This window comes from Mus caroli, chromosome 6 (genome assembly GCF_900094665.2).
Source record: "Mus caroli chromosome 6, CAROLI_EIJ_v1.1, whole genome shotgun sequence".
In the NCBI taxonomy this organism is placed as follows: Eukaryota; Metazoa; Chordata; class Mammalia; order Rodentia; family Muridae; genus Mus; species Mus caroli.
The window spans coordinates 83,609,465-83,630,421 of record NC_034575.1 but is presented as its reverse complement, the minus strand read 5'-3'; the positions used below and the strand labels follow the sequence as shown (position 1 = coordinate 83,630,421).

General features: G+C 45.7%; 1 protein-coding gene across 1 annotated transcript in view; it reads left to right on the top strand.

Annotated features, from left to right (window-relative positions):
• Arhgap25 (Rho GTPase activating protein 25) overlaps positions 1-20,957 on the top strand; it is a 74,885-nt gene that overhangs the window by 1,930 nt on the left and 51,998 nt on the right. The window contains exon 2 of the mRNA XM_029478223.1: positions 10,908-11,083. Coding sequence (XP_029334083.1) covers positions 10,908-11,083 — 176 coding nt within the window. The remainder of the gene's footprint in view (positions 1-10,907; positions 11,084-20,957) is intronic.

Below are 20,957 nucleotides of genomic sequence, written 5' to 3'. Positions count from 1 at the left end.
AAAAAAAAAAAAAACAAAAAGAAAATCACCACATTAGATTCTCAAGCCTAGGATTAGACTGAGTGCGGTTCCATAATCTCTTTGAGCAGTTCTTACAGGTGTCCCCCTGGGTCGCTTACTGTAGAACACCCTTTACTCCTGGAAACACAGAGTCTCAGAGTCCACCCCAACTGTGAAGTCAGGTTCTCAAGAGGGTCCCGCCATCCTGCCTTTTAATGAGCATCTCTAACTGATGAGCTGTCAGTTCCCTGAGCTAAGCACAGCAGAGCTCCATCACTGTGCAAGTGGCACAGCTCCTAGCACCTGGACCCATTGGGCAAACAATGTTTGAAGTCTGATCACCAGAATTCAATATTATTTAATATCACTTAATAATGTATAATAACAAGTACATATGGTTTAGAAGAGTCTTTGCTGTTACCCGTGACATCTACATGTTTGTCACCACATAGCAGAGTGTCACATGAACTGGGATCTAGATTATAGGTAGAGCCAGCCCCCTAAGGAGAAAGTACCTGACAAGATCTCCAGTCCCTTGTCCCACGTAGGAATTGGTTTATCAATATGCCAGAAAAGCCACTTCCAGAGGAAAGGAGGTACAATTGGGAGTCCCTACAGGGAAGCCAGGAACTGTGGCTTTCTAGCCTGGGTAGTATGGTATAGAAGGATCGGGCTTCTCAGCCTGGTCACTGTTGACATTTGTGACGGGATAATTGCAGGGGTTTTTCTGCACATTGTAAGACAGCAGCATCCCTGGCCTCTACCCTCTAGAAGGTGGTAACACCCATCTACCACTACCCTCTGTAGCAACCAAAAATGTCTTCAGATGTTGCCAAATGTCCCCTGGGGAGAGGTGGCAGTAATATTTTCCCTAGACCTCTGTACCGGAGTGTTGCCATTATAAGGTCATGGGGGGGAAGGTTGGAACCCACACATCACAATTCACTTTCTAGTTCAGTTTTTAGGAGGCTCTTATTAAGGTGTGATTTGAAGGGGATGAGAAAAAACTTGAGCCCTTCAAGAAAGGCTCTCAATGGGAAAATACAAGCTCCCCTCTTCCTCCCTCCCATCCTCCTCCCCCCCCCACCCTCCCCGGAGCCCAGCAGGGGGCCTGCTTGCCCATTCAGTTCCTCTAATCTTGAGTGCTGAGCCAGGGCTGGAGAGAAAGCCAACCCTAGATGTGGGGGAGGACTCTGAGACTCTACTCCTTTCCTCCAAGAATGGCAGGGTGCCTCGGAGTAACAGAACCAGGAGACCACCAGTGTGGCCTGAGAGCTCCTGGTGTAGAGATGAGAGATGGAGAACTAGGTCACCTTGCGTCTGACCTGCCAATCCTGATGGGGAATAAGGATTAGAAATAGAAGGTTAAAGGGCACCAATCTGGGCTTGAAGTGGGACCAGGGACACATCTTTCTTCCTCAGATGTAGTATTATCTACCATTTTAGTCTAGCAGACCACTTAGGATGATAATACATCATGTGTGAGTACATCTCACTGATAAAGTCTGTTCCCATAGTTAACCTCTGTTAACAAACTTTGCATGCTTTGATNGTTTGCTGTCCTGGATTTGTTTCTGTTGTTGTTTGTTTGATATACAACNAGGTGCATGGATTGCTGAGCTAGGACCTTCAACACCACACAAATGTGGTAGGTAACAAATGTTACCCACACATTTTAGTCCAGAAGACACCTATGAATANTCGGAAAGTATGTAGAGAACACAAATAGTAATACTTGACCAACAAACATGAAAATATACAATCCTATCAGTCAGGGAGTGCAAATGAGAATCATCGTGGATCATTCGTTCACATCCACTAAATCAAACAACTGAGGAAATCTGATAATTCCAAGGGTTATCGATGACGCAGTGTAAGAAGGTCTCACAAGCCAAGCGTGCTGCCATTGTGGAGGATGGCACGACAGAGCTCTCCTGATTGATTCACAAATCTTACTCTGTTGTGTCTCCCTCCTGAGACCACATCCTAGAGACGAGCTGTGCATGCCAGTGGATTAAATCTGCAGAAGTCTACATGTTCATCAGCAAGGGAATAGGTAGCATCAGTAGGATCTTTATAAGCTAGAACACGTCACAAGAGCAGAGTATCATTAATTAGTTTATGCCCAAGTGAAATGGAGTCACAACAACTTAATATTGGAATTCTCAGAAGGATAGAATGAAATTCATCCATATTAAGTTTAAAAACTGCACATGCTTGTGGCAAAACTATAAAGAAAACCAGAGAATCGGATCATATAAAATTCAGGGTTATTGCCCTTTGGGAAGGGAAAGGATGGAAAAAGCATTTGGGAAGGTCCCATATCCACACACGTGGTTATGTATCAAATGAACAACAAGACAAATTCAGATGCACACAAACCATCAGAGCCATGCAAGCTCTGTTAACAGTGGTTAACTGTAGGAAAAGACTTTGTCAATGAGATGTGCTCACACATGATACATGATTCTTCTAAATGTTCTGTATTAAGAACCAGTGTTACTGTATTGTTAAAAATTACCCAAAGCTAGCACTCATTTCCAAGTGCTCGACCAAGCAAATTGGCCAAGGTCTTCATGCAACACGTGCTCCTTTAGCAACCCAGCAGCTGGCTCCAAAGCCCTGCATGAGCTGAAGAGACTCCACTAAGCCAGGACCTGCACTTGCTATTCCACAGATGTCTGCCCACACATCCCACCGATGTCTCAGGCACATCATTCCCAGAGCTCCATCATTCCACAGGTGCCAGGCCAGCCTGCCTAAGCCCACCTGGACACCAGAATGATGCTGCTCCCCAGCAAGACACATGGCACCATACAGTCTGAGGTGACCAGAGACAAGCATGTTTGTGAATTCAGTTTTAGAGACTTTTTACACTTAATTGTCAAACTTAACACATGTTAATCGGGACCAGCCTGGGTCTGGGCCAAGGTAGTCTATTTTCTGAGGTTCTTGTCACTGTGCACCGTGTGCAGCTCAGCTCAGTGTCCTCAAAAGCTGAAGCTTACCACACAGGTAGCAGAGCCATGGCTGGAATAGAAACACTGACACTGAGCAGGCACCCCTTCTGGGACCCACACCTGTCTCTCTACAGAGGTTATGCCATTGTCCCTTATTTGAGTAAAACTGTCCGTAGGCTACTGTCAACTTACCTTTAAACTGTTAATGTTAAATGGAGGGCATGTCTTCCACTGTCTAGGCTGAGAGCCTTCTGGTCACTGGGGAATGAAGGCTGAATGTCCCCTCTGGGTCTCCTGTAGCAGCAGCAGTGAGAAAACCCACTCTAGTGGCCAAGGGAAGACACATTTCCTACCGGCTTGCACACTGAGTGCTATCTGCAGACACTGGGCAGTCTGCACTTCATGCTAGATAAGGAGCTGAGTGGCAGTGGTTCTCAGAATCCAAGTCTCTTAAATTGGGTCTGAGTTGAGACGGCTTTAGCCTGAGTGTACACAGCCTTACTTAGCTAATAGGAATGATGTTGCTGTGTATCTGTCTAGCACATGACTGTTTACAAAGCATCTTCGGAGTGTTCTCTGGGAGGACGCCATGGAGATCCACACAGCTGCAGACGGGAGGATTCAGGATCAGCTGGGAAGGATATGTTGGTGACAACCGTCCTTCCACACACAGGATAGCTCGAAAAGAAAAAAACTTCTCCTGAGATAGCACCCTTTGGAGCTACCTAGGTAGCATGAGATATGACATGAGAAAGCACAGAAGGCTGGAAGAAGGCCCCAGCTGTGGCCATAGCAGCTGAGGCCAACTGCACCCCTGGGGAAGCTGGGAAATCATGGACACAACAGTAAGGCACAAGCCATTTGGAGGGTTCCATCACAGGGCAGCAGTGGAAGCTTTGCAGAACCCCAGGAGGAACTGAGATAAGAAAGTCGCAGAGAGAAAAGAGGATTTGCCTCTCCCTCCCTTACACAGCATCACTTTTCTTTGACATAGGATTAGCAGTCAGATGTAAAGGCGGCTGGCCTATTTCTCTGGAACCTGCAGAAGTTAGGGCTGGCTCTTCCGCCTAGCCCCATGGACCCAGAAATAAGACCCAGGCTCAAAATATATTTACAAATACCTTGGCCATATAGGTAGGCTCTTCTCTGAGTAGATCATAATTTAAAATAACCCATGTATTTTAGCCTACATTCTGCCACATGGCTCAGGTACCATGCATCTGTCTTGTCATATCTTCCCAGGCAAATCTCCCAAGCCTCAGTCTATCCCAGAATTCTCTCTGCCTTCCCATGCCCTGACCTCCTATTCTACCCTGCCCTATAGGCCATAGGTGATGTGTCCATTCAATACACAGATAAGTAGAGGCAGACAGGGGAAAAACTACACGACTGTGCTGACAATAGCTACACGGATCACAGGGGACATCACCATCCCAGAAGTCTGCTGCTGCCATCTTCCCTGTCCAACCATATCCTTCCATAGGATACTGACCATTGTTTCTTAAACTTTCTCTGATTAAGACGTTTTTTAGCCAACTCCAGATATCTAGGTATTTTAAATTGTGATATAAACCAATATTTATTGGCAATAATTTATAAACAAATTCTCAAATAAGTCATGGTATGCTTATAGTTTTACCACTTGTTAAAAATAAGAGCATATTTGTGCACCAGTGAGAAAGATGCATTTGCTTATTTTTTGCACAGAGAATTCAATCTTGGCTGAATATTTGATATTGCAGACTATAGGATCTTCAAGGGTTTTTAGAGCTGATTGATATTTTGATTTTTTTAACTGCCAGTACTGAGAACGCTACTTTGCATAAATACATAATATAAAATGGAATGTGGTGGAGAAGATGGTTAAGTGGTTAGCCAAACTGTCTGCTCTTGCAGAAGATCCAGGTTCCGTTCCCAGCACCCGTATAGCAATTCATAACCATCTGTAACTCTTGTTCTAGAGGTCTGAGTACCCTCTTCTGGCCTCTGCAGGCGCCACCCATGTACATGGTACACACGCATACTTGTAGGCAAACACTTTTTCTTTTCTTTTCTTTTTTTTCTTTTCTTTTCTTTCTTTCTTTTTTTTTTTTTTTAAAGATTTTTGTGTATACAGTATTCTGCCTATATATATGCATGCAGGTCAGAAGAGGGCACCAGATCTCATTATAGATAGTTAGGAGCCACCATGTGGTTGCTGGGAATTGAACTCAGGACCTTTGGAAGAGCAGGCAGTGCTCTTAACCTCTGAGTTATCTCTCCAACCCTGTAGGCAAACACTTATACACACAAAATAAGAATAAAAATATACATAGAAATAAAAGCAAGATGGCAAAAGTTGTTTAGGGCCATTTCAGAAATTGTCAGAAATTCTGCCCAATTGTAAGTCCAGATTCAAGAAATAATTTCTTTTAAATGAAACTCAAGTCAATCAAACAAAATTTAAACCAAAGATTCTAATTCAATTCAGCCCTAAAATAAACATTCTATATTAACATGACGAGGACTGGAGGTAGGAAAATATTTTTAATTTTGCTATTATAGAAGGGGTCATTTTTGTATGTTGTAGAATCCCACAACAAATAACCTGTGACAGCCTTGATTATGAGCCAGGCATAGGCAGTGTGTGCTGTGTGATGTCAGGCACAGTGCAAGGTGTGCACGCTGTATGTTCAGAACCAGGACTGCAATACAATCCTGGGACAACATAGGCGAATGCCGGACACCTCACATTCACCACGGGTTTGAGTTAGAATTAACTCTGGGTCATTGCATATTCAGAAACCTTTTACTGTTGCCGTAATTTCCACGACTTCCATCACAGGAACCTCTGTGCAGCTGCAGCCACAGTTTAAGAAGATGTAAGTGTGCATCCTTCAGGGACTCTCAGACTTCCGTTCCATCCTGTGTTAATTTACTGTGTGGCATCTTGTGCATATTTTATATTGTTCCTTTTTCAAGAAAGGAACCAGACTAGAAGGGCTCATGTTGTAACCCGGTAGCAGCCACCCCTCTTGCATTTCCCAAGCACAGCACGCCCACTGCAGAATTCAGCTGACTTCCCTTGCTCTCTCCCCACGTTGGGCACTGGGTCCATTAGGACTCAGCTAATCTCTGGAAAGAAGGTATACTGGTTCTTTCTGACCCATTCAGCCGAGATGCGGATTCCTTTGAGCTGGTATCTGTGGATGCTTCTGAACGCGTGTAACATGACTTGTCCCTGACCGATAGTTGGTTGCTTTTTCTCAGTCCTTTACTCTGTGGACCTACGAGTGGGGATGACCGGAAGTTGTCTCGAAGAGTTGGCACGGGAGTGAGAGTAATGGAGGGTTGGACTGTCAGTTGATGACTGATTGATTCGGAGGAGGCCTGTGAGGTATGAGGTGTGGAAAGGACGTGGCTTTGGCTCATGTTGATGGCTTGATAGTGTATCTAGGACACATGGCTTATTCTGCAAATAGCAATCGTAACACCTCAGTGCTGTGAGAGGGAAATAAAGTCCTTCCTATCCATCACATATGTAATGCGCTCAGCAAATATCTCTGTCCTTTGTTTATAGACAACCTCATCTTTAAGCTCAGATCAGACCAGCAGCCAAGCTTAGGCCCCTCAGAAGGGTAAGCCCACAGAGCATGCTTTGTTTAGTGTGGTACTCTTGGTTTTTATTTTTACTCCAAGACTTGCTGAAAGTTTGGTGGCTAGCAGAAGCTACCACACGAGCGCCACACGAGAAGGCTTTCTGAGTTTCCAGGGCTCAGATTTACCCTATGCACTCCCTCCTGATAAGGCACCTGGACCTACTATGTTGCTCTTTCTCCCCTTCCAGGAAGACCTACTACCTCCCCTTCCAGGAAGCTGAGTCACACTAAGGTCTGCCCATGAATTAGCATAAATTAGTATTGATTAGCATACTTGCCTTGTTGGTCCTCGATCATAATTTACAGTTTCCTTTGAAAGTGACTGACTGTGATCTCATGAACCCTTCTTTGAAGACACCATATAAGAACATGCACTGTATATATACCCCTGCTATATACCCTGTGGGCAGATTGCATATTTTTCAGTAGCAACTGAACACTATGATCTGTCTAAGACACGTTTGGAAAGCACGTTGGTTCTGAGAACCATTTTTCCCAAGTTTGAGTGAAAACACAGGTCCGTGCACACGCCTCCTGCCTTTAGAATTCCACAGAGCAGTCGCACCTTCAGTACATTCAAGCCAGCGATGTCATCCATTCACCGGCTCATGTCTTTGTTCACACCAATCTGGTCACCCTATTTGACTGATGCTTCTCAAAAAATGTTCTTAGCTGTCTGCTGTTCTTGACTGTCAGCTGTGCCTCTTGTGTGGAAAGCACCTCCCCCACACCCCACACCTTTCTGAAGAACATCTTCCTTAGCCTCAAGTCTCTCAGTTTCCATAAGCTGAGCAGATTATGTCTCCAGGACTGACAGGCTTTGATGAGCCCTGCCTGCACTCCTCAGCCTTCTCATCAAATTCGCCTAGGCAGATCTTGTTTCTAGATGATTCCAGATTCCTTGCTGCTGGACTCTGGTCTTTGGAGCCAGTCATTTCTTTACTTCCTTACCTCACTAATAGCAAGTCACCATGATGACATACGTTTACCTGTCACGGCCAGACTGCCTCAGCCTGAGTACCCTGTGCCCCTTCTGAAACCCACCTTTCATCTTTATTTTGGCTCCAAACTGACTCTAAGCATTTCAGGTTCTCCCTTCTGTCAGTTGGCCTTGGGGTGGGGGCTGTTCAAGGTATTTCGTGTGTTTATCACATTGAAGTTTTGCACAAGGCCATGGCATTTGGGGGTAGAAATGGAGCTGGGGAAAACATCTTTAAGCCAGGACTCAGTCTTCCTAGACACCAAAAGTCCTTCCAAATTCTTTTCATAGCCTATTTGAAACTGTTGCTGTAGCTTCTTCCATTTTCTTTATGAAATCTTTCCTTCTGCTCACACATTGGAGGCCACATCTGTCGCTGTGTTGCAAGTCTCTTCCCAGAATCATGCAAAACCCTTATGTATCCACCCTACATCCAGCTCCTAAGTTTGCAATCCACACTTTTTGGGTGTTCGTCCACTCTTCCCCTCCATCCCCATCCATTGCCATGTGGGCTCAGTTCCCCAGGAAACTGGTCCAGTGTGTATCTGGTAGATACATATCACTGGGTGTTTATTATGCACTGGACAGTCTGCTCAGGACTCTTGCAGATAAAAAGATCAAGATTCTGACAGTTTGTAGAGTACAGCTGCCATGGGTGGTTTCTGGTCATGACAGGGATGCTGCACACAGGGACTGGCAGGGGGCCTGACCAGGTCAGCTCAGTCACAATTCCAGCCTGGATCTGAGAGGGACTCCTGAAGTCCCACCTCACCTGAGGAGCTACTGAGAACTGATGGCTGCTGAGGGAAAGACAGCCTGTTGACTTCATAGGCCTACATGCTTGTAGACAATCAGACACTGAGAAACAGAGGCTATTGACTGCATAGGTCCACGTGCCTGCAGATGATTGGACATCTGTACACGTTCAGGCAACACTAAGTGGTCTTAGTGGGTTTAAAATAGAAAACATGAATCTGGGAAGTCAAAGTGGGGGTGGGGCGAATGGGAGGGGTGGACTAAATCAAACGTCTGAAATTTCTCAAAGAATACAATATGTTTAAAATATTTCAAAGTGCCTTTTATCTGAGGAAAGAGTCCTATTGCACAAAAAATTCAGACATAGCATAGATGTGTGACTGTCATTACAGCATTTAAAGAACCAACATGGAGTTTGTTCTGTAAGGCCCAGTGTTTGATGTGTTTGATGTGATTCCAGCCCATCTCTGCCTAAGAAACCTTCCACTTCCAGACTGCATTCTCACTTACAGCCAGCAGAGGACGCCCACAGACTGTTCTGTGGTTCCATTGCTCCAGAGAAACTTCATCTGTTTTCCATATACTTCCCTAGAAAGCCCTGGATTTAACGGGTTCTCTAAGAAGCCTAAAGCTTCCACAAGGTTCATCGTTTTATGGCCTGAACTGTCCAGAATTGTAATAAATGGGAAATGTAAAGGTCCGTTTGTCTTCTTAAAAGTAAGGTTCCAGATTAAAATATTTCTTGAACCCAGTCCTTGCATNGAGATAGGGTTGGGATGGAATTTGAGAATACAGACCTTAAGGACACATTCACATGGGTTAGATGACAAGATCAGCCTTTTGCTACCCCTGACTTTAGATATTACAGATCAGTTTCTGAAGGGCGTCACTCTGCTTCTTCATAGGTTGTTAGACAGAGCCCCTGCTTCCCAGCACAGGCCAGCCACCACACACTGCGCCACCTCTGACCTCACCTCCGTGACCCCCCTGTCCTGTGTCCTCCGTTTACCTCTTCTTTCCATTCTCTCACTCTCTCCCCTCCCACTCTGAACACCCTGGAGAAAGTCTAACCATTGGGCTGACTGGTTCTACTTCGGGCTTATGCCCATCACCCTATGGCCACTCACAGAGCCACTGAGACCCTAGCTGAATTCTCTGTGCTACAGTTACCTGTGACCAGTAAAGTGCAGAGATGTGCATCTCCCAGTGCTGCAGGCTAGGGAGTTCAGAGTGAAGGTTTTAGCACTCCTGGGAACGGGGAAACCTATTACATACACATAGCACTACCACAGGCCTGATGGGCAAAGAAGATGCACACTGTGAGTCCAAAGGGCCGAGAAGCAGAAGAGGCAAATCCACTTCCTCAGAACATTCTATAAGAGCCTTCAGTCAGTTAGCTGTTTGCTGCAGAGACAGAGTACCCAAGAAGATACTTGAAGGAAAAAAATACTTATTTTATCCCTTGTTTTGAATGTCTCAGTCCACTGTCATTTAGTTCTCGTGTTCTCTCTCTCTGTCTCTCTGTCTCTCTGTCTGTCTCTCTGTCTCTCTCTCTGTCTCTGTCTCTCTCTCTCTCTCTCTCTCAAGACAGGGTTACTCTGTGTAACATACCTGGCTGACCTGGAACTCACTCCGTAGACCAGGTTGGACTCGAACTCACAGAGACCCACCTACCTCTGCCTCCTGAATGCTGGGATTAAAGGTGTGTGCCACCATGCCCAACCAGTGTTATTTCTTTTGGTATAAAGTGAGACCAGACATGGAAGACAGCTTGCAGCTGAGCAAAGATGGCCATGTCTACTGGGAAGGAAGCAGGAGAGAGATGAGGAATATGGTAAACACCAAGGACAAGATGTGCCCTCCAGAGGCCCCTCTCCATCCTCCACTGGGATCCAGCTCCCCAGGGACAGCCCGGTTTTCTGGAGTCAGTTAATCCACTGTAAGGTCAGCATCCTTAAGACGCAGACCTTCTCAATAGAACCGTAAGCTCGAGACCAAGCCTTCAGCGGCGACCTCAGGGCATAGCTCAGGCCTTGAAAGGCCTTAATTCTGCTCTGGAGAATTAAGAGCTTACTGACTAACTTGCTGCTATTGAGTAACCACTCAATAGCTTGCTACTTTGGGGTTTAAGTTTCAACATGAATTTAGAAAGGATAGTCCTCTCTCAGGCCACACAATCTATCTACCAAAGTTCCTTTGCTTTTGCCCCAAAAATCTTGTCAGTCTGAGTGCGTGGATTCTGGGTCCCTGAGATGAGATGAGGAAGGCACACCTTTGGCTGTGTGTCTGAGGAAGTTTCCTGAAGAATCAGCTAGCAGGGTTATCTAGTTTGTCCTAGGAGCCTGGAAGGAGTTAAAAATGGGGGGTGGGGGTGGGGAGAGGGCTCTGAGGTATAGCCACTACTTTCTCTCTGCTCCCTGGCCACCATGACCGTGTTGCTTTGCTGCCCTGTGTCCTCCCCCGTGATGGATTGAATAAACTCTGATGCTGAGAGCCAAAGGAAGTCCTCCAGTTGTCTATTTATCATGCTCTTTCCTTCTCAAGGCCTTAACAGTTCCTCATACTCTTGTTCAGATGTTTATATTTCAAAGTGGAAAATGTGGCAGCTAAAAGAGAATTCCACCCCTACCTTCCCCATCATGAAGAGATTCCATCGGCTCCCACCTTTACCTCCAGTTCTGCCTTCAGACATGAACAGCGGGTGCCCATCCGGAGACCTGCGCATTAGCGGGCCTCCACAGTCTCCTCAGGTTGAGGCAGGAAGTCAAGGGAGCCTGATCACCAAGACTCTGGCCCCGCCCACTTCTGGGCTTCACGATGTCTAATGATACCACGATGTCACGTTGGAACAGGCTTTTCAGGGCTCATTTGCTCTCACACCTTCTGGCTCTCCTCAATTTCAGTGTCCACTCTTTCTGAGACCCTTCAGCAGTATGCCCTCCTACGTCACGACTCAGGTGTCTCAGGCAGCGCTGGCTATGTTGTTCATGGGGAGATGTCAGGGTTCTTGGTCAGAAAGCATTAAGAATCACAAGATGGTGGCAGCTGAGCATCAACCCAGGTGCAGGAACTCCGTCAGGGCAGGACCGCATTTGACCGCACTGCACAGGCTGCATGTCTCTGAAGTTGGCCTTGACCAGGGCTTAGAGCATCGGTCTGCTACTCATCCAGCCCCACCAGCTAGGCGGTCGGAGGCCTTCCTGTGGCTTGACTCTCCAGCTGCTACTCTCCTGTTAGCTATCATCGCTCTTGAGGATTCTGCATAGTTCAGTTGTCTGCTTGGATGCCTTAGAGGCTGCTCTCCCCTACTTTGGTTAACACAGGATCCTGGATTTTCTTCCCAACCACTTTACTTGGCTTTAGTCAGAGGCTCTACTCTTCACATAGGTGCTGTAGTCAAACACTCAGAGTCGACTTCGTTCTCCCTTTTCACTCCCACCTCACACCAAATCCACTGATGAAGCTCTGGGCTCACCAGCCTGTCTCTGATCTGTCTCTGATTGCCCCTGACCCTGCAAACCCCAGCATGTCTCACCCTCGCCACTGCCTCCCACTCTTGCATGCAACACATGCTCCACACCAGGCCTGACTCAGCACTGCTTAAAAAGAATCAAATCATGCCATTTATCCCTTCAAGCTATCAATGTGCTTTAGAATTAAATTAAAAAAAAAATCAGGGTCTCCATCTGTAGGCTATGCACGCCTTTACCAACCTATCTGCAAAGGCTTTGGTCCTGTTGCCTGTGCCCAGGCATACCAACTTCCAGTTCTGGAAGCACTCTGCTTGGGGTTTCTCAAGGCCGGCTCTCTGCTCTCCTTGAAATGCCCTTTCTGAGATTTTGTGATGTCCTATCTGGTGCTTATTGAGCTTCAGAGAAAACACGGTCTTTCCACAGAGCCTTTGCTTGGGTACACTGTCCGATGTGCTCCAGTGTCTCTGCGTCCGCCTCCTTAGTCTCTGCCTGACAATGCGATTTTGAGTCTGAAATGACCTCATTCGTTTGCACAAGTACACTGTAAGTTCCCTAAAGTCAAAACTTTGTCTACTTGATTTACTTTCAGATCCTCCAGGAATCAGGATGACTTTTGGTTTCAGAAGATAATTTGGACACTGGAGAGGTGACTGAGAATTTGGATAGTCTCAGTTCCAGGGCCTCTATGGCTGGCTAGGATCACAAGGAATACTTCTTGCTCTTATCATCAAAGTCTTCCAGTCTGTGAGCAAGGAATTTCTCTACTTGAGCCTTAAGGGACTGGGTCGATGGGCTTTCTTTTCATCTGCCTTCCCTCCCCTGCTCATCTCTAACGGCACTGGTTTCTTCTTTACTATCTAGGAAACAGCCATAAACTGAGGGCTACGGGTACAGTGGACAACTTGGCTTAGTTCTCTTTATTGGAGAAAAACCCAATACACATTCACTACTGAGGATGAGAGAAGTGACCCTCAGTACAAATACTGATGCTGCGGGGATTATCTGTTGTAGTGAATACATTTAGGATTAGTTAGCATAAATGAGTAACTGAGAGGTGGAGGAGTAAGTGTGAGCCAGGGAAAGGAAGATGGGGAGGAGGGAATGAGTGAGCAGAACAGGGAGAGATCCAGTGCATGAAGGGGTAAGAAAGCAAACCAAGAGGGGGAGGGAAGACTGTGATATGGACAGAGGGAGGGATCACTGTATGTTTTTTCAGCAAGACCAGGAGCTCATCAACTACATATTCACAAAATAACTCCATTGCCTGTCCATTACTGCTGACAGCATGATGGCTACTCTAGACACCTCACTAGGGCCTCACTCCACTGCGTGAAGAGAATGGAAAAGTAGTGAGGGATTCCCTTGCAGCTAGGATTTTGGAACCAGATTACTTGTGCTGATTAAACTAGAAGAGAAGATAAAGGAAAGTGTGTCTTCCTGAGATTCCACCATGGCTGCTGTGGATAATGCTGGTGAGCCAAGAAAGAGCTCTCAGGATTTTCCAGCAGCTAAGCTTCAGATCCAGCCTTGTGTCCAGGCTGCTAGAATATTGGCAGCTCATCTCAGTGATGAGACAGTTTCTTCCAGGTGTCCTCAGACAGGCAGGCAATGTAAGAATCAAGTGTTATGGTTTGGGGGAGGTGTTCTAGGGGGATAAAACTTTGCTCCTTTAGTTCCTCCAAACATTTTACAATCACCTAAGACTTCTGTGAGTCAGTTCCTTCTTNTTGCACTAACCTCTCACCCTGACACTGCTGCCTGCTGCCTTAGCAGAAATTTTGCCATAACTCTCCTCTTCTACCCAGATAAGCCTCCTACACTTCCACAAACTACTTCCCCAGAGTCATGGTACTCCAGGCATCTCAATNCCCACCGAGTCAGTACCTACAGTCTCAGCATCACATCTGCCACTCAAGCCATTCATTTATGAGTAGAAAAAAATCTATACCAGTCCAGCCAGCATGTCTGTGGATCTTTACATGTAAAGATCATTAATGAGTGGCCTTCTATGTAACTTACTTTTCTCGTTGGTGTTCCAAACAGAACAAGTTTAAGGTAAGGAAAGTGTACTCTGATTTATGGTTTTAAGAAATTTCAGTTTGTTTATTCAGTGTATTAGAGGAGGTGTAATGGTATAAGGGATTGGAGTTGGGGGTGTGCATAGCTTTCATTGGCCTAACTTTAGGAACCTCTTTCTGTCCAGCAAGCCCCACCTACTAATGGCTCCACAGCCTTCAAAATGGTACCATAGCTTGGGATTGAGCATTCAATCATCAGCTTGTGAGGAAACTGTAGCACCTTCCACCCCCAGGTCATCTCGGAGGGTCTCCTTGTTCCACTAGTAACCGAGATCCCCTTTCCACAATGTGGACTTCATGGTGTGCACCCAGCTCCACTCTGCAGGACCCATGCTGGGTCTTGTGTTCTCTTGCCACTGTCTTGTATTTCTCCATAGTTTCCAAACAAGAGACTCTGTATTTTCATTTAATACCAAGTCCTACAAATTATACACACAATCCTGATATTCTTCCACTTTCTTCTAGAACCTGGGTCATCTTTGAGCCTGCCCTTGACCTTAGGACCCTTCCTATTCTGATTGGTGACTATCTCTCTTATGAATTCCCACTCCCTTCTCTTACCACACTGCTAGTCTCTGACCTCCTCTAGCCTGCAGTGTTTACACGCTTTACTGTTTTTTTTCCTGTGAGAAGCCCAGAGCCTGCTATGCATTAACACTTTCATGGTTCAGTGCAGTCACCCCAGGCTTCAGCAAATCAAACAACCATGATAGCTTTCAGTTGTAGGAGGGAGCGCCACCTCTCCTCCCATTTACTGGTTTGCAAACTTGGCTGCCCTGGGAGCTTAGGTAAGTTTACTTTCAGGTTCCATGCCAGAGATGCCAACTGAAGTGACCTGGGGTAGGAGCTAGAAACTCAGAGATTTAAGAATTTTAAATTAATTGCTATTGTGCGCATGGGTGAATGGATTGCACCACTGTAACACCCTTTCTTTGGTGAATTCCATTCCCTGTTAGCAGTTTTCCTCAGCAGGTGTCCCATAGCTCTGACATCTTCAACATTTTGGGGCAATCCAGGCCTCACCTTCATTCACAGCTTTGCCCAATGTCCTTTCTAGGATTCCATGCAGGGACACCCCTGATAGAGGCCTGGCTTCGGTGGCTTTCCTTAGTCACAGAGAGTTCCATAACCCTTTTCTTTTATCCTTGACTCTAAAGCACAACTCTCTGCCAAGTTCTGCTGCTTGCTGGGGCTCAACCATGGCTCCCTTGTTCTATTACATCTTCATCAGTTTTCTGGTTTTTATGGGTTCCTTCCCTGCCTAAGCTTGACTGTCCTGTAGACCAGACTGACCTCAAACTACCTGCCTCTGCCTCCAGACTGCTGGGATTAAAAGTGTGTACCCTCAGACCTGGCTCTAAATGCTCTTTAATTCCTTTTACAGTTGGGGGCTTAGCTGGGTGGGATCATGCCCCGAGGCCACCACTTCCTTTATTCCATTCATGTCAAAATGTTATCACCTAAAACACAGGACTCAGCTCTATTCCACTTCCTGGTGCCCCCTTTCTCCTCAAATTGTACATTTTTTAATATTCCTCTATCAGCTTGTTCCTTTTCATTATAGATCTTCATAAGCGTGAACATTAATAACCATATTCCAGAGTCAATACTTGGCTGCTTTGAAATTTCCTGTGCTAACACAGTTTATCCAGAACTCTTCAATTTAGCCCCAGGCAGACTTTTCAAATAGGACAACAGGGAGCCACATTCTCTACCAAAATATCACAGAATGATATCTAGGCCATGTGCTCATATTCTTTTCTGAAACTTCTTGGGTCAGGCCCCCACAGTTCAGAGACACCACTGTATTCCATGGTCTACTAGGATGGCCCATTGAGCCCCACATAAAGTATTGAACTGCTTTTCTAACCCAAAGTCACAAAGTCTACATTCCTCCAAACAAAAACACTGTCAGGCCTATCACAGCCATACCACAGTCCCTGGTGCCAATTTCTGTCTTACTAAAACTTTTATACTGTGAAGAGACACCATGATCACAGCAGCTCTTATAAAGGAAAACATTGAATTGGGGCTGGCGTACAGTTTCAGAGGTTTAGTCCATTATCCTCATGGCGGGAAGCATGGCAGCATGCAGGCAGACATGGTGCTGGAGAAGGAGCTGAGAGGTCTACATCTGAATCTCCAGGAAGCAGGCAGAGAACTGCCACACTGGGCATGGCTTGAGCATCTGAGACCTCAAAGCCTGCCCCCAGTGACCACTTCCTTTAACAAGGCCACACCTCCTAATAGTACCACTCCCTACTGGCCTATGGGGGCCGTTTTCTTTTAAACGACCACCTGTATGAAGGGACAATAGCACTGAGCCATGCATGTGTCAACAGGTCCAGGGAAAGGAGGAGGCTGCGCCACTTCTCTCCTGTACCCCTTTCCCTCCTGCACCCCCTTTCCCTCTCTGGCACTCTGCTCACCCGCTTTACCCATGAATTTACTGTAGGCTTCTGAGAACCACAGTGCACACTCCAGGTCATGCATCCCACTTAGAACTCTTTCATTGTGTCTCACTGCTGTGCGCCCTGACCATAGGGACTAAGACACATTTGCTTTTAGTCGCCTAGAGAAGACTGGGGTTTGCTTATACACTGAGTGGTCAGGGCTGTTGGCTTCTTTTCTGAGTTTGTTTGGTTTTCTCACTCTCAACCCAAACCTCATGGCCAAGGACTTTGGATGAACAGGAGTAGGGGGTGGGAGAGACCAGGAAACTCCAGTGTGCAAAACTGGAAAGTGCTGCTAAGGGCAAAAAGAAAAGGCAGAGGATACTCAGCATGAATAGACATGGCTAAGAGCCACACTGGCATCTGGGACATCATAGGGCCATTAAGGCAAGTTCCGCCCCTAGGGGGCAGCACCCTTCCCCTTCATTTTCATACTCATCACCTTCTAGCTTCCTTTCTGTCCCAAACGAAGTCTGAGAAGCTTACAGGATCCCTAGATAACACTGATAGCAGGCCTACAATCAGGATCTCCTTCCCTTTGCGCTCAAGGCTGGTTTCAGTGAGCACACCCCTCCAGAGGTTGTATGAAGAAATGCATTGAACACACAAATTCCCAATGAGGTCTGCAACCTCACAAAGGGTAAAAACACTGCTGTAAGTTTCTAAGTGCAAAGAAAGCCCTTGCAAGCTGGACAAGTGGCCCACACCTCTCACCTAGGGTGTCTTCTGGATATTACATGTAAGGGAGCGCAGAAGAAAAGACCAGGCTGGTGGGAAAGCACCGCATGGCTTCCCTAGTTCCGTCTTGTTTTTCTAGTCTAAACTCCATGGGCTGGACCATTGCAAATGATAACTGGTGAAGGAAGTTCCTAGGACTGTTTGAGCTGCTTTTAGTGGTTATTAGTGGACCAACAGGTTCCAGTTGGCCACTTGGCAACCTCTGTGAACCTATGGCAGGAGCCACCAGGTGGCAGCAAGCCTCCCAGAGCAGCAGCCTGTGCAGGTGGCCAGCAGCCTCTTCCTTAGTGAGACATAGTAGCGAACCTAAACTGTTCTAGTTGCACCCCATCCCCTTCTCAGAGGAAAGCCTAGCATTGATTAGATACTGGGTCAGGCTAATACTGGCAGCCGAACCAGTAATAGTGACCTGCCTTCCAGAAGAGCCTTCCACCGGGTTGGCAATTTTGATCTGGGCCCCGAACATCTGGCGGATCTCATTGATGTTGGTGCCTTGGCGCCCGATTATGCAGCCGATTAAGTTATTTGGAATGGTGAGTTCAATGGGTGGTTTGAGTAGATGCATCCAAACTTGCCCAATAGCCTTTCACCGCTGGAGAGCTGGAGCCAATTCCGGCAAATCCCCTCCTGCCATGCATCATGGCAAAGTGAGACTGTTGTCTTGCCAACTGGTTCAGCNTGGCCAGAACAGTGTAGGTTCGCTCGTAACCCCCTTCTGCTGTTTTCCCATGATCCAACTGTGTGATTTCAGGTTTTAAATANTTTGTAAGTGTTCAGTTTCTACACTTTATCATCCGCTAAGAATTTAAAGAAAAATCACATTCTCTGTTCAGCCGTTAATGCTGGGATCCATATTTAGTTTTATAAGCTTTTCCCTGTTTTTAGTTTCGTTTGGGTTTTTTTTGGCTCATGAATTTTATTTTTTGTTTGTTGATAAGAAATGTAAGAGTGGAATGTTAATAAATTTCAGTTTAGTTCTGTAATGTCAAGAATTTAAGAAATAAAAAAATGGATTGGCTAAAAATGAAAAAAAAAGACATAATGGTGTAGGATTGAATTTTGAACTTTATTTATTGTTGCTCTTCCTCACTGTTGAGGGAAGGGAGTGTACTGCCCTGGGGTCACATATTTGGTCCTTATGAAGGGCAGGTGGGAAAATCACCCTCCGTATCCGCACATCTAGAAGAGAGAAAGACATGGGGGTTGTTTCTGACAGATAGCGATTGCGATGAACTGCTACAAATACCTACCTAGCGGTTTCCTCTAACTATGATGCATTGTCTCTCTGCGGTACGTGTTGAGGCGTGGGCACCCTGAGAAGTCTGAGTTTAACTCTATGAGACTCTTGTCAGCAGTCATTTGNCNGTGTGGCAGCATCACTTCCTGTCTGACCAGCCTCCTAAGAAAGCGTCTGCTTCTTGCTTGTCAGTCCTTGATGTAAGGCTGCCTTTACATTTTACCCTATTTATTCTAATGTGTTTGTATTAGTACCCTACTGTGGTTTTATTTTACATATCGTACTGACTAATGATATACAGCATCTTTTCATCTGACAAAGTGTCAGTTCAAATATTATGGTCATTTAAAAAGTTGACCTGTTTTCTCAGGGATGAGTTTTGAGTGTGACTCTCATCCCTTTTTCTCCCCCTCCTCTTTCCCCTCTTCCTCCCCCTTCTCCTCCCCTTCCTCCTCCACTTCCTCCCCTTCCCCCTTCCCCCTTCTTCCCTCTCCTTTTTTCTTTTTTGAGTTGCATTTTATTGAGTACATTGTAAGAGAGCAGCAGGCTGGGAAGTAAGTGAATTACCACCTANAGTCAAGAGTCTACTAAAGTAGATTCTAAGTACATCTTTAGTCAGATGTGTGGCAGGAGGCACTTTCTCCCTCTCTGTTACCTGCTTTTCAATCTCTTATGTATACCAAAGAGTGAAAAGCGTTGATCCTGGTGGAATCTAGTATCAGTTTTCCTGTGTGGATTATGGTTTTAGTGTCAGGAGTTGGTCTTGGTCATCTTAGCCCAGGATACTCTGTGAAGAACAAATNCATTCCATAAATATCAGGGATTTGGAGTCTCTCCTTCNGCTACTTCCTGCAGTGGCTTATAAACATCTTCTTTTGTTTTTTCCCTTACTAGTACTGCCCACAAGAACACACCCACACTCAGGCATAACAACTATGGATTTCCCATCTGACCTCTCAGCCTTCTGTCCCCAGGCCTCCCCAAGACCACAGAAGCNGCATTTTCTAAAGTATCATTTGCCGCTCAGATGGAGCAGCCGGTGCACATTTGATAGCAGAGCGCTCTGNAACATCACCGCATCCTCTGGAAGCTCATGCCCCGAATATTCTACCCCCCAAATAACAAAACTCAGTCACCTATCAACTGACATTTCAGATTTTAGGCACCAAGCCGTTTGTTTGTTTGTTTATATTTGTGCCGTGCAACATCTTCTTACATACGGAAGGAACAGATATTCTTAGAGGCTTTTCTTGAATCTAAGTGCAACTTCCTCTTCTTCCTCCTCCTCCTCCTGGATCTGATTTTAAACCAGCTCTGTTCACAGCTGGTGTAAGAAGGCAATGCCAAGGAAGAGAAGGAGAGGAGGCAGTGGCTGCTCTCAGAGTCAGGAGACTAATGAGTCATCCGGAGCACAGTTGCCTTTCCCCTCATCTTAGTCTCAGTTCACATAAAAATATTTACTTTTGCCATCAAGATGGCTCCCTGGTATTTGCCACATAAACCTGGTGACTTGAGTTTGACTTTCATCTAGATTGTACAGAGGAAGAAGAGAACAGTTGCCCTCTGACCTCCATTTATACACATACACACTGACAAGTGTACAGATGCTCACACGTATGTATGCATGCACACATTCATCATACACACTAAATAGATAAATAAATAAACACACACTTGCTATTTTTCTAAATTTATCCCAACTCAGTTTATTATAAAATACATGAGCTGTTTTATTTTTGACATAGTCCTATTTTTTGGCTGGACTTAGTTAAATGGAATAATTCCCTGAAACATAAAGGAAACTGGGCCAATGACAGAAGCACCAGAGATCTGCGTCCCCACCTAGGGAATCACCTTTGCAGAATCCACCTAGCGCAGCCATCTTGGATTTCTGGTGTCTCATGGAGGTCTCAGTTTTCCAGGAGAAGGTTTGGGTGCTAAATTTCGTTTAATTTTGGTAAATTCAAGATCTTGAAACATGAGTATTGTCTTAGTCAGGATTCTCTAGAGTCACAGAATCTCTCTCTCTCTCTCTCTCTCTCTCTCATTTATTGGAATGACCTTCAGACTTCAGACCAGCTCATTCAACAATGGCTAGCTGTGTGCTGCAAGTCCAAGAATAGAGTAGTTGCTCAGTCCCATAAGGCTGGATGTCTCAGCTGGTCTTCTACATATTTTGGAATCTCAAAGAAGTAAACTCCAATGTCAGTGAAACAATGGATGTCCTAGCAAGAGGAGGACAAACAGGCAAAGAGAAATATTCCTTATTCTATGTCCTTGTATAGACATCTAGCAAAAAGTATAGTCCATATTAAAGGTGTGTCCTCTTGACTCAAGATCCAAATCAAAGGTGTGAGTCTTCCTGCCTCAAAGGTCCTGACTAAAAATGGATCCACCTACTTCAAACCAAGCAGAAAATCTTTTAAAGGTGTTCCCTACATTTCTGGATTGTTTAAGCTGGCAACCAAGAATAGTACCACAAGTACCTACCTGTCTCTCGCTGCCACCCCTGTGCCAGGCAGCTGGGAGTACATGCCCTGAGCAGTTTGTGTTGCCTGCTGGATCAAAGAGACTGGATCATCAAATGACAGAAATCCGTGCTCCAGGCAAGCCAGGGGCAGTCATTTCTGTTTATTCTATTCTAC